The 13,739-nt window shown below is 44.5% G+C and overlaps 1 protein-coding gene across 1 annotated transcript in view; it reads left to right on the top strand.

The window, feature by feature from the left end:
* LOC141504120 (G patch domain-containing protein 2-like) overlaps positions 1-12,600 on the top strand; it is a 64,992-nt gene extending 52,392 nt beyond the window's left edge. The window contains 3 exon segments of the mRNA XM_074208955.1: positions 7,947-8,346; positions 8,419-9,214; positions 12,317-12,600. Of these exon segments, the coding sequence (XP_074065056.1) occupies positions 7,947-8,346; positions 8,419-9,214; positions 12,317-12,436 (1,316 nt within the window). The 3' untranslated portion in view covers positions 12,437-12,600.
* Positions 12,601-13,739: the final 1,139 nt, after the last annotated feature.

Consider the following 13,739-nt stretch of genomic DNA (forward strand, 5'->3'; position numbering starts at 1 on the left):
GCTGGAGAATTATTTCCTGCTTTTTTCCCCCTATTTCTGCTCAGGTGCCCCTTCAGTCTGGCACCTACTTGCCCAGGTGTGGCTGAATAGTAATACCTTCCTCTGGCCTGAGATAGCTTTTCATGCCAGTTAGCCTAGATCTGATGAGCACCAAGGTATTTCCACCTGCTCCCAGGTCATGCCTGTGCTCTAAGGGCTTGCAGGCCATGACACTGCAAGGTCAAAGAGTATCTGGCCCGGGGTTGTGATGATGGGGAGGGGTGGGAGGGTGGGTGTTTGGGCAAGGCAGGTTCAGGATCGTTCCTCCCCCGGAATCCCTATCTCCAGGGCCATTCTGTTTTCCCTAACTTGCACATCCATTGTGCCTCAACCTCAAGACACAGGTTCAGAAACAACAACAGTCCCCCTCCCGACATTCTGTTCCTATCCCCCTCCCCCTCCCTCAATATTCCTCCTTGGCCACCCCATCTCCTCTCAGAGTTGTTTCCTCCTACTGCCAGGCAGTGGATCTGCCCTGCAGGTGCTCATGGTGGGCCAAGGGGATCCACCCCCTCCCCCACGAGACACAAAGAAGCCTTTCCAGAATTCCAGATGGAATGAATCCAAGAGGAGACAAAAGCTGGATTCTGTTCTCCAATCCATTCTGTCAGGAATTAATTGTGAGAAGAATTTAGGGTTCCTCTGCTGGGGAGACTTGGGCGGACATCCTGGCTCCCCATTTGTGAACCTGTCCCAGACAGAAGATCTATTTCAGGAAGAGGAGGGGGAAGTGCAGATGTGAGCTAGAGGCGAGGGGTGGACCGTGGGTAGGATTAGAGGGTAGGGAATTTTATTTGGGGTCCATAAGTCTGAAAGGGCTAGAGGAGATCCTTGAGGAGATTTTGTATTGGGGGCAGGTCAGAAGAGCAGAATGATCAAGGAGAGATAGGGGTACGAGGGTGGGGAGAAGGAGGCAGTGAGGATGAAGGGAGCAGGATCAAGTCTTGTCCCTGTGCAGGCTCTGCCAGTCTTCTCACCTGCTGCTACAAGTCTAGGTAAGGTCCAGCTTTGACCATGTGGTGCCATGCCCAGCAACCAGTGAGACCATCAGCCTGTATTGGGCACATAGATGCCAGGTGTATGCAGGGAGAAACAGGGACACACAGACAGACATATTGAGGAACACACAGTCAGACCCAGAGGGGCATACTGACACACAGAGGGACACGGAGAGACACCCAGAGAGAGAAGGTGAGCAATGTCTGACAGCAAACTCCATATCATAGGACAGGGTGATTCAAATATTTTTTTCCTTAAAATATCATCCCTTTTCCCTGTAATTTGAGCAATTTCTACAAAAACTCCATTTCTCTGGACTTTTGTTGGCCTTGAAAGGAGAAACAAAATTCCTTGGATTCCTCTTGTAAGGGGTTAAAAACTCCATATCGAAATTGTTGCCCCTTCTTTACCAGAAATGATACAAATGATAAAACTATGTCAAAACCCAATTTCTGGTTGCATTAAGGACAAATTCTTCAATAAACTTCCCGTCTCCTCTCCTTTCAGACTGACACCTCTCTAGTCATGTCATGGATGTTTGTCAAGGCAGGGCTAGTGTTGGGATGGATGGAGATCTAGGCAGGAGAACTGCAATCAATGCTGCAGATTTCCATTGTCTGAAAAAATTCCATGATCCCTTGGACTTGAGAAACAGACCTAGGGATGGCTTTGGTCTTTACACTAAGAGCTCCAGGAGGTACCTGATCAATCTTTTTGGTGAAACACCCACCCCTCAAACCATCCTTCATGCTTAGGCCTCTATGGAGGGAGGGGCTTGATCTGACTTGTCTGAAATCCCTCCCTCTTCTGTATCCACACCCTCCTCCCCCTCCTCAGACACGACACCAGTGAGGACCTGCTCTCACATAGGGCAGACCAGTGGCCAAATCCAGGCTACACTTGGCATCCTTCCCTGATTGCCGTCTGAGTTTGGTCCATCCATGAGGACAGTCAGGTGACGTTGCCACTATCTCATCCCTAGAGAGAGAGTGATGTCAGAGTTCAGAGAAGCCTCTATTTCCTCAAATGTCTAATTTCCAAACTCCCAATAAGTCCTTTTTTATCTTCAGAAAACCAAATTTTTAATGACAATTGAGATGAATGTGCTCTCCTAGACCTCACCTACAACCAGTTTATGGGCCTCCATGATGCGTGGGGGGTGGAGGGTCGGCCATGACTTCCCTGCAAATCAGACATGTCTGCTGATCTCCCAGCAAACTGAAACAACATTTTTCAAATGTGGAAAGCAAGAGATCTCTCTGTCCTTCCCAAGCCCCAAAATAGGACTTGCCCTGGCTGGGCACAGTGTGGGAGTTGGGTTGCATGTTGATGATGTTGGCCTAGAGTCATTCCCTGCCTTCATGGTTCTGCTCAGGCTCCACCTTCCTGAAGCAGAAACCCTGCCCATTTGGCCCAGGGTTGAAAGGGTCTTTTGCTCTAAGAGGAATTCTCATCTCCTCCTTCTGGATCAGCTGTGATTCCATCTACCCTTCCGTCCCCCCCCATTAAGCAAAGAGTCACCTTAGTGTAAATGGGATTCTAGATTTCTGGGTATCCCAGTCTGACTGCTTCCAAGTTAAGGTATATCCAAGTCAAGGATGGAGAGGATAAAAGGTTAAGGAGGATAGAAATGAGATGGTCACAAGGCAGTATGAGGAGGCAGATGGCTTCCTCCTTCCTTCTTCTCCACTGCCTCCACCTCCACCACCCCATACAGTTCATGCCTCCTGACCCCATGAACCCCCAGGCCCATATAACATCTGTTGCATCTGCTCATCCATCACCCTGAACCTGGTGAATCCAAACCAAGGAAGTGGTCCCCTCTTCCTTTCTGAATCCTGCGTATGCCCCACCCATCCCTGCCATCTCTCTGCTGGGGTTTGTCCCTCACTTGCTGAAGGATCCATTTAATCTTGTGCATTCCCATGGCTGGGGTGAGAAATACCCAGACTCCTCATTGGGGTGGAGCAAAGGCTACCCTGAGCTCATGACAGAATGAATTAATCCAGTAAACCCCCAATTCTGAGGGCCACAAACTGTTCTCCCTGAAGTTAAACCAGTGAGTGGATTCTGAACCACGAGCATCCATGTGACAGTCAAAGACCGCCCAGAGCACCCAGGTAGGTGGTCAAGGCCTCTCTTTCCCTCCCTAGCTAACCTACTTGATGCCCCCGCACACACACTCCCCAACTGCAGGGACAGTAAACTGAGAGACCACAGACTTCTATTTTTCTACTTCTTTTTAATTTATATTTATTTTAGTTTTGTACAAATGTTTTTTTATTATTACATTATAAAAATATTCTTGTTTAAGAGTAAACATAATACTGCCTCCCCCCAAATATAGAACCTCATGAGCAATAAAGTAAAGGAAAGAGGAAAAAATAAATAATAATAATAATAATAATAATAATAAATAATAGAAGCAGCTGAGTGGCACACTGGACAGAGCACCGGGCCTGGAGTCAGGAGCAGCCAAGCCCAAATCTGGCCCCAGAAACCCCAAAATCACCCAGCTGTGCGACCCTGGGCAAGCCACCCCAACCCCACTGCCCTACAAAACCAAGAAAAAACCACAAAATAAAATAAAATAATCATAATAGTAGGGGCGGCCAGGTGGCCAAAGTCTTTTTAAATCCCAGGCCTTCCCCCAACATTCCTAGTAGAGCCAGTATAAAAAACAAAGAATCTGAGAGGCCAGCTTCTCACCAGCCAAAGAAGCAGCAGGAAAACTAGGGTCAGGCTGGACAGGAAAGTTTAAAGGGTGGGAGAAAGTGGGGGTGGCATCTTCTCCATCAGAGAAGGGAGCTTTCAAATGCTGGGACAGGAGGTGCTGATTGTAAGGTGGCAAATTAAAGTATCTATGCAGATGTGACACGGGCAGGGATGAGGGTAATGTTGCTTTGGGGGAGGGGGTTAATCCATGGAAGAACTTTGTTCAACCCACCTCTGAGACCCCCAGAACACATTGCTTTCTCTCACATTAGGAGTGTTTGGTTTGATCCAATGAGAAAGCCTTCCAATGCAGAGAAACCCTAAGAGAAATTTGTTAAAAAGTAGTGAATAACATTTTGGGGATGGTAATCTCTAGATCATGATTATTACAGGAAAACACTGTTAAAATAATTACGAATTTTTTATATTTTCTCTTTTCTTCCATTTGTTTCCCTAATAATCCTTGTTCTACAGCACCTTTTATCTGATACCAGTGAATGTAGGAAAATGAAATGTCTTTAATTCTTCCTACCTTGGGTTCAAAGGTATAAAACAAATATTGGAATTGATTATTTTAGCAAAAAAGTCAAAGAGGTAGTTTTGTTGTAAGGATTTGCCCCAGGAGAAAAGGAGTATCAGGGATGTTTAGGTTCATAGCAGCTCCCACTGCTGGTCAGGCAGCAGGTCACAAGGACTGAGTGTCACCTGGAGAGCTGTTCCTAGGGATGGCTTCCTCATTGGACTCAGGAATCCAGGATGTCCCTGATGACATGGCCTGAGTGAACAAGGAGCTCCCTCTGCTTTGTTCTGGGTGCCTGAAATTGGACAAGGACTCATTTTGATGCTTGTTCCGCAGTTCAGAGGAGTGACAGGAAGGCCACAGAATCAGAAGTGCTGCCTGAAAGCTTTTTCTATTGGTCAAATATTCACTAGACTCTATTATTTCCAGATTTTCTGGGAAATCCACAGAATGGTCACATAAAAGAGAACGTATCAAACAAGAGTTTGCACTGTGTGAGCAATAGAAGGGGACAGCTTAAAAGCCCCAGGCTACGTGTTCTATTCAATGGCCTGGCAGCTGTGGGGGAGAGGGGGGGTCTAAGGTGCTTCTTGTTTATGGTGTGGGGGACCAGGGCGGGTTCTATCTAATTCTTCTCTTTACCATCATCACTCCATTCGTCACATCAGGTGATACCACCGATAGGAGAGGGACTAAGTATTTGTGGTTTTTCTGCCTGTACAAGAGCCTAGCGCAGTGACTGGTACAAGCTGGGGACCCATTGCAGGCTAATAGTCTCACTGGATACAGGGCATGGAACCTAATGGACAAAGATGGACCTTATCTGAAATGGTGGAAGCAGGTGAGTAGACTGGCACAGGAGGCAAGTGGGCAAGATGTATCCCAGAGATCTTTATCCTCAGTGCCTCCACCTCCCTACCCCATAACCCCAACCCTCCCTGATCATTCTGATCCCCCTACCCTGCATGCCCACACCTCCATAATACCTACCCCAGGCACCTCCTCCACCACCTTCAGGCTGACCAGGCTTTCCCCAGCTCCAACATTTTGAATCCTGATACTCCCCTCTTCTACCTGCCACCTTACCTCTGATCTTGCTCTTCCACCTTCCAAAGGAGAAATTCCCACTGGGGTTGGACCAGGAGACCACTCTGCACCTGATTCACATGGAACAAGTAGGACCCCTCCACACATCTCCCAAAGGAACAACAATTGCTGACACTGAATTCAAGGAAAGAATAGAAACCAGTAATTATTCCCCACTACCTTCACTTGTAAGGGGTCCTTGCAAAAGGGTGTGCATGAGGCAGAGACATCATTGCCCCTTTTTCAGTATTCATACCAGGGGGGTCACTGTTCACCTACCAGCTGTCCTGTAGGCTTCCCCAATTCCCCTCTCCCCAACTATAGGAATAAGAAATTGAGGGTCCAGATGCTGAGCTGCTTCAATGTCAGCACTTCCCTTTCTTCTCTTACAGTTCTTGTTCAGTTACTCAGCAGTGTCAGACTCTTCCTGAGCTTTTGGACCAAAACTCTTCCTCCTGGAGGCGACCAGCAGCCCCAGAGATTTCCTTTTCCCCTTTGCTAGAGGGTCTATAAAAGTCAAGGAATGAATTAAAATATTTTATGTCTCTAGGACCTGCATGCCATCCCCCCAAAGGATGAGTCCCCAAAACAGCCAGGCTGGCAGGACAGATTCAAGGGACAGCAGTGTGCTCACCAAGGCAGCTCCTTGCTCAGTAGGGGGCTTGCTGGACAGCAACAAGCTCCAGGCTCACTCAGGACAGCTATAAAAAAGGGAGTTTGTGGCTAGCAAAACCCGGGCAGATGAACCATTCTACTTTCTGTAAGCCTTCAAGAATGACATGGTTTAGTTAAAGAGTAACTGATATTCTCCCAATCAATTACAGGCTGGTAGAATCCTTAAAAGTTGAAGTGGAGGCCAGACCTTGGGGATGAAAATGGTATTGAGGTCATGGATACCATAGACAAAGTCTTATATGCTTTAACTCTTTTGTCTTTCTCTTTACAGTTCCTTTCTTGATGAATTTCTGTCTTTGGGCATTTTGCAAAGATAAAATGGAAGGTAGACAAAGAGAAGTTCATGGACTCTTTCTGCCTGATTTCTAATTGTTTAAAAATGCTTTAATAAGGGTTAAAACCATTTACAAATTGAATCCCCTATTTTACATAAAAAGAAATCTAAGCTAACTTTGGTTTTGTATGTGTGTTTGTGTTTGTGTCTGTGTGTTTGAATAATTCATTAAACTGAGTGGTGTTGATGTTGTTTCCATCTCTTTGTAATCCTGTGGACCATAGTACAGGGAATTTCCTTGGCAAAGATATTGAAATGCTTTGCTAGTTCTGTCTCCAGTGAACTGAGGCAGAGGGAAGTTAAATGACAATTTTTATTCAAGGTGAAACAACTAAGAAGGGTCTGAAGATGGATTTAGATTCAGGTCTTCCTGACCCCAGGCATAGTGTTTTCTCCACTGAAATGTTCAACTGCCTTTCATTAATTGGCTCATCCTTTTTGCTCTGGCATCATAAAAAATGGATTCCATGGATTTTGGTCTAGCCTCATCCTTTTGCTCTGGCATCATAAACCAATGGATTTCGTGGATTTTGAGCTAGTCAGATGCAATGTTCGATAGAGGTCGGTCCCAATAATCGAGGATGATCTGGAGAAGAGGGAGGACGTCAGGGTTGGTTGAAGTCTGGACACTCCCAAGTGCTGAAGTCAGGGCTGCAGGCCTCCAGGCTCTGCAAGCACCTATGGATCAGTGTCCTCTGGAAGTCTGAGGCCCTTGAGATGGAATCCATATCTTAAAATAATGGCTCCAAGTTATTTCAGGCAAGTTTCCTTGGATGAAAATGGATAACCCTGTGCTGTGCTGCTCAGGGGTGGATTTAGGGTTGTAGAAACGTGACTGTCCTGTCACCTACTGGCCCCTCTTACCGTCCCACACAGGGGTTTGTGCCCTTTCAAGTGGACTGGCTTTTTCCCTGACCTCTCTCTAGGTGACACTTGGTGGGGACAGCTGGACCCTGCTCTAATTTCTTGAATGAAGACTGAGGACTCCGAGGAAAGCAGGCCTTGTGTTCTGGGGTCGTGGGTCTACTGCCAGTCCCACAGCTTTTTACTCTATGCTTGTTGGCAGGTAGGCAGGATATGATGATGATGGTGGTGGTGAGGAATGTGGACACCATCTCTCATCATGTCTGCCATTAATGAAGGCTGTGTTAGTATGACCTGGAAGTTTCAAGAGAATATCAATGTGTCTGTCTCTCTCTCTCTCTGTCTTTCTGTCTCCTCTCTCTCTCATCTCCTCTCCCATCTATTCTTGCCAGGGATTTACGCGGAGAAATTGCTTCATTCATTCAAAGGATGATGTTAATGTCTCTAGGGACCCTTGGTCTTTTTCAGGTAGAACCCACTTGAGACCCGTCCCTGGGCCCTGTCCCAGAACAGAAGCTCACATTTCAGGATGGCAGCCTTTTAGTTCATGCTTCCCAACTGGTTCCACTATTATTTCTTGTCCTCGTTTTAGGGACAAGGGGGCCCTAGGGAACCTATTTTAAAAACTAAATCGTAGGTTAAGCCGCTGCTTCCGGAGACCCCTCTATAAATGCTCCACCTATACGGCAGAAGGTCTTCTTGTTCTGTTGCCAGATCCCAGAACCTGGAGCCGGAGTTGGACCCGGAGAGTTCGCTGGAGCCTGAGCCTCACATTAAAGTGCCGGTATTTCTTTAAATTTCCGGCTTTCTGGAGACAATGGATTAGAGTTCCAGCCACGCCCAGCTGCCATTTTAGCTGAACCATGGAAGAACTGGTTCCTGATCTCCTCTCAGCCCTACATGAAAGCTTGAAACAAACCGAAGGAGGATTAGCCGACCCAGGAGATCACTCCCAAAGTATGGCTTGTCCACCACAAAGCCCCCCAAGGAAAAGGAAGAGGAAAACGCGGCGATCAGATAATACACATCCTCCGTCGGAGACAGGCCCCTGTTTAAGTGATGGTTCCGATTCCACTTTAGAGGAATTGGGAAAGAGCCAGAAGGAGAAGATTCAGTGGGTGAAGAAGAAGAAGAACAAGAGGGAGAAGAAGAAGAAGAAAAAGAAGAAGAAGAAGAAGATAAAGAGGAAGAAGAAGACGGAGCAGAAAGATCACAGTGATTCTGATGACTACATGTTCATACCAAAACCAAGGTCATCATTCAGCCTAGATAATATTACAGGTGAATGCTCTTTCTGGCATGTGTCACATCCTGCTGTAGATAATATAGCTAAAAGAGCTCATCGTAGAAGAAGAAAGGTAACCTGCATGGAAATAGATCAACCATCTGAAGTATCTACCCCACTGACTCTGACTCAACAACCTGAAGATGGAGAACAAGAAATGGACATTGACTGGAAATCTTACCAACACCAGGAGTTCAGTAACAACAAACGCAAAAGAAAATTAAACAGCTCTAGACCAAGACTGAAAATCCAAGATGGTGCAATGGTGAGTAAAAGGGAAGACTTGGTCCCAGTCAATCAGGATACCATGGAATATGCGGAACAAAAAGGTTCAGATGCCATCTTGAGTGACAGTGACATAAGCAGCCTCAGCAGCACTGATGATGGTTTGTTTGCCAGTGATCAGGGAAGACAAGCTGATGATGAGCAGAGTGACTATTTCTATGAAAACAAGTCAAGTGGGGCACGTGGCAGCACAGGAGCAATCCCTGGGGGGCAGTCAGAAGAGTCTATGGAACTTGGAGAAGAATTACGAGATGCTGTCTTTCAAAGTATGTCAAGTGGCTCTTTTACTCTTATGCCATCTTCAGAAAAAACAGGTGTCCAGGATAGACTCCAAGATCTCCATGAAATGCCTTGTAAGAACATCACACAATCTGCAGGACTTTCTTCTACAATGGTTGCCACGGCTGGCCCAGTAAGTAACAAGAGAATGGGTCACTTTTCTCCCCAATCCCCTCACCATGATCATTGGTTTAGCCCCGGGACTGGGACAGAGCCTAGCCAGGTTCTGTTCCTGAGAGATAACCAATCAGAATAAGGGCACAAAAATTCTAGAAAAATGTAAGCAGAAGATAACAGTAGTTTACCAATCAATAAGCCAAGAATTATCCTTTGGTCCACCTTAAATGGAAGCAAGTGAAAGAGATCATGCTTCCCTGTGGAAAACAAAAAGGAATAAGAGCAGGGAAAAAATTTGACCAGAAAAGATATATCCTCTAGAAGTGTCTAAGTCTGTGTGTGTCTATGTAGGTGTGTGTATGGGTATATGCATCTCTGCTTCTGCTTTCTTCGCAATAGAGTTTTATTTTGAAGCCATATGTGTTCTATTTCTTCTTTTTACCCTTTGCAATAGCATAATAATATGAGGCTGACTTCCTTATACCATATGGCAGTTCAGGATCTGACTGGCATTCACACTTCCTCCCTTCTCATTTACATCCTTGTTTCTGAAACCATCACATACATCACTTGAGCCACGACTCTCCTAACCATATGCCTGGCCCTTGCACTCTTTCATGGCCCTTCATCAATTGTCTACTCTTTATGGGAAGGAACTGTCTTCCTTCTTGTATTTGTATCTCTGGCACATAACCTGCTAGCACATAATAAGTGTTCGATAAAGCGTTTTCCACTCAGAACAGATTGCTCAATCATTCCTCCACCATTTCAAACGTAAATTCTTTCCAGTTTTTCAATAGCAAAGATAAGCAATTAAAATAGTATTGCACAGATAGACCTTTATACATTTGCCTAATTCTTTGATAATGGGAGTTTAGGTAAAAGGATAGAATCAGTTTTCTAACTCTTACTCAGTGCCCTCTAAAAAAGATGCCAACTTGATTCACCTTTATAATTCTACTCTCAATGTAAGCAAATAAATCATGACATAAAAGAATTGAAAGACAATCATTTGCCATTTGGAGATAGAGATAGTAATTCATTCTTAATCCAAGCAAGAGAAAGAAACAATGATAAAAGCAAGGAAAATATTTTATATCTTATTTTGCTGATAAACATTTGATACTCAAGGTTGCTAACCAACTAACAGAAGTGGAGAACAGAAAGCCATTTTCTCAGTGGTCAAACTATGAATAATTCTCAAAAGATCTGAAAAATATTAACAACCACATGAAAGAAGTGTTCCAAACCACAAATAAGAGAAATGCAAGTAAAACCAATGTGACATTTTACCTGATATATAACAAATGGGCAAAGATGATTAAAAAATGAGAGTAGCTGGGAAACTGGAAAATGGCTAAAGAAATTGGGTTCTATGAATGTGATATAAAATTCTTTTCCTCTAAAAAACCATAAGTATGATGAACATAGAGAAAATTGTATAAACTATCACAGCTTCCAAGCTCTCCATTATCTCTTTCCCCCTTAGCTGTTTTATTGTTACTTCCTCCCACCCCTACCCCCCACTTTCCCTTTCCTCCCTTCTATCTCCTTTTTTGAAAGTATCTTTCATTCTGGTGGTTTCAATTATCATCTTTGCTAGCATTATTTCCAAATATTTATTACTTTTTTGTTTTAATAGGGAAAAAACATATGATTCACAATTGTGCCCTGTATGTCCTCCAAGTACCTGAAAATTCAAAATGTTCCAATCTATTTTTATCTTTCCATCAAGACATTCTTTACTTTTTATTTCACTAGTTGTCAGGCGTATCCTACCCCCTCTAAAAGATTTTGGTCACAACCATTTTCTCATTATCTTTGTAAATATTTTTTATGAAGTTGACAAGGTAAAATATTGATATGTACCATTAGTAGATTGCTATAGGCTATTTTGGTCTCTATAAAAGCGACAAAGTCTAGAATCATTGCCAATCACTGTCGTTGAGGGGTGTTTCCTTACTCAGAGTTCCTTTCACCAAAGACATCACAGGCCTTTATATGAGCGTTTGTGTATGTGCGTGTGTGCGTGTGTGTGTGTGTGTGTGTGTGTGTGTGTGTGTCTGTATATGAAATGGTCTTGTCACTACTTGAAATGATATTTATCTTTTCATGAATTCTTGATTGGCAATATATAAAAATACAGATTATTTAGGTGATATTACATATTCTATTTTATATTTTCATCATTCCCCTGTTTTGGGGGTGGGTTTGGTCAGCACTTTTGGATTTTCTAGCAACACATCTTACACTCTGCAACGGTAAGCGATACTAGTGATGATTCCGTCTTAGTGATCATTGCTTTACTGTTTCTATCATGCCTTAAGTAACATTTCTAGAATAATGTCAAATAGAATGCAAAGTGGACATTCTCCTTTTGTAGTTTCTTTAAGTTAGAATGTTTCATATGCTTATTCATTGCAAAAAATGTTGACTGTTGGTTTCAAAATGTCTATCCCTTTGCTTTTTTAATTCTTTATCATGAATGGTTGCATTTTTATTCAGCATAGACAACCAAACACGATTGAATTTGAGAACCAAATCTGTCTATAAATTTAATACCACAATTGCTTTTAATCTCTCTTTGTAGACTTATGTTGCCTACATTAAAATGCCAAGTGACTTTTAAAAATAATAGATTCTACCTTTTGACTGAAGGGAAAGGAGGGACATGAGCTGATCCAGGGATTTAAAAGACCCTCTACAGGGGCTGGTCACCATAGACCCCAGGGTGGCAAGGAGGACAGTAAGGACCCAGTGATGTGAGGAGAGAAGATGCAAATCTCCAATGGCATCCCAGAATGTTGTAAGGTCAGGCCTATTGTTCAGTGATTGACTGGGGGAGATATAAAGAGGAATTTGGCCTAGGCCAGGCATACTCCCATCCTGGACTCCAACAGGAGCATTTATGAGAGTTTTCAACTTCTCTCCTGACTACCATCCCAGCATCATCTACATCCCTGGAATGTCCCTGGGAATAGAGAGCTCTCTTCAGAGCAAGGTCTGCTCATATTCCTGCCCAGGTATGAATCTTCCTCTTCCCTCTGCATAGCCTCTTCTTGGCCACATTAGAGCCAGGTTCCTTGTTCAGCCATTCACTTTCTCCCTTTCCTTGTAGTCCGGAGTCAAGTCACCCTATGAGGAAGGCCACCACAGAACCAGAAGAGGAACCAACGAAATCAGTCTTGAAGGGACCAGTGCCTGGAGGAGAGGGTCAGAGAACCCTGATAACAACTAGTGGCAAAGAGGATCCAGGGAGGAGAAAGAGGCCTGTTTCAGAGATTTCTGGGAGCTGTAATAGGGGTGAGGTGAACTGCCCATGGGGGCCAGGTGGAACTAGCCAATGGCCGAAGTAACCCTCAGATCCCTTGGTCTTTCCTTCAGTAATTTTCATCCTCCAGATGATCCTCATCTAATGATGACCAAATAAAAATGACTTTCCAGCATTTCTGCATGAGTGTGTGTGTGTGTGTGTGTGTGTGTGTGTGTGTGTGTGTGTGTGTGTTTGTGTGTGTGTGTGTGTGTGTGTGTGTGTGTGTGTCTTACTGAATGAGTGAAGGAATCAACAAAGGACTGAATGAATGAAGGAATCACTAAAGTGGGTCAATGGGAAGAGTCCTGGGCCAGGCAGTGGGGTGGCAGAAGTCACTGTCCTGGTGCCAAAGAATCTGAAATTCTCATGGAGAATAAGTTGGGGCAGTGACAGCTACAGTTCGAGGGGAGCTCCTGGGGTCCTAAGGAGAGGCCTCTTCTACTGCAAAGTGTCATATCTCCTGGTAAAATATCCCCAGGACAGAGGAGGGTCCATTTCACACAGTCAGATTTTGAGTCTGAAACCTTCCATTTCTGGGTCTTCACTAGCTGTTTGGGGACAGGCTGCTTCTCCACCTCTCCCACACATCCCCTCACCCTCCACTACCTCCCAGGGAGTCTGTGCTATGCCTGGATTGGATTGATGTTTTCTGAGTCCCTCTGTAGAGTTGGAATTCACTCCCCTTATGGAGGAAACAACCCCCTCTTAGTCCAATCTGTCCATTCTGGGTCCAATTTAGGTTTTTGTCCTTCAGATAATGGAGGAAGAACCCAAGAATTCATTTCTTTTGCCCTTCCATTTTGTCTTTCATTCTTCCTTTTTTATTTTTTTTCCATTATCTCTCTCCTCCTTTATTACCTTTTAGTCCTCTTTCTAATTTTCTTCCTTCTTTTCAACCTGCTGCTTAGGGAGCAGGTCACAATGCCAGAGGGACAGCAGGAGTGCAGGTCCTAAGGATGGCATCCTCACTGGACACTCAGGGATCCAGGATGCCCCTGATCATACATCCTGGGTAGACAGTGAGCACCCTCTGCTTTGTTTTAGGTGACAGAATTGGACAAGGATTCGTTTTGGAGCTTGTTCCCCAGCCCAGAGGAGTGGCAATAGTGGCAATGGAATGTTTCTCTAGGGATTGAGCATCCCCTAGACTCTAAACATGATGGCTCTTATTCCTGGGTTTTCTGGAAGATCCCCAGAACGGTCACATGAAATAGGATGGACCAACCTC

The sequence above is a fragment of the Macrotis lagotis genome, unplaced genomic scaffold (assembly GCF_037893015.1).
Source record: "Macrotis lagotis isolate mMagLag1 unplaced genomic scaffold, bilby.v1.9.chrom.fasta BILBYCTG135, whole genome shotgun sequence".
Classification (NCBI taxonomy): Eukaryota; Metazoa; Chordata; class Mammalia; order Peramelemorphia; family Peramelidae; genus Macrotis; species Macrotis lagotis.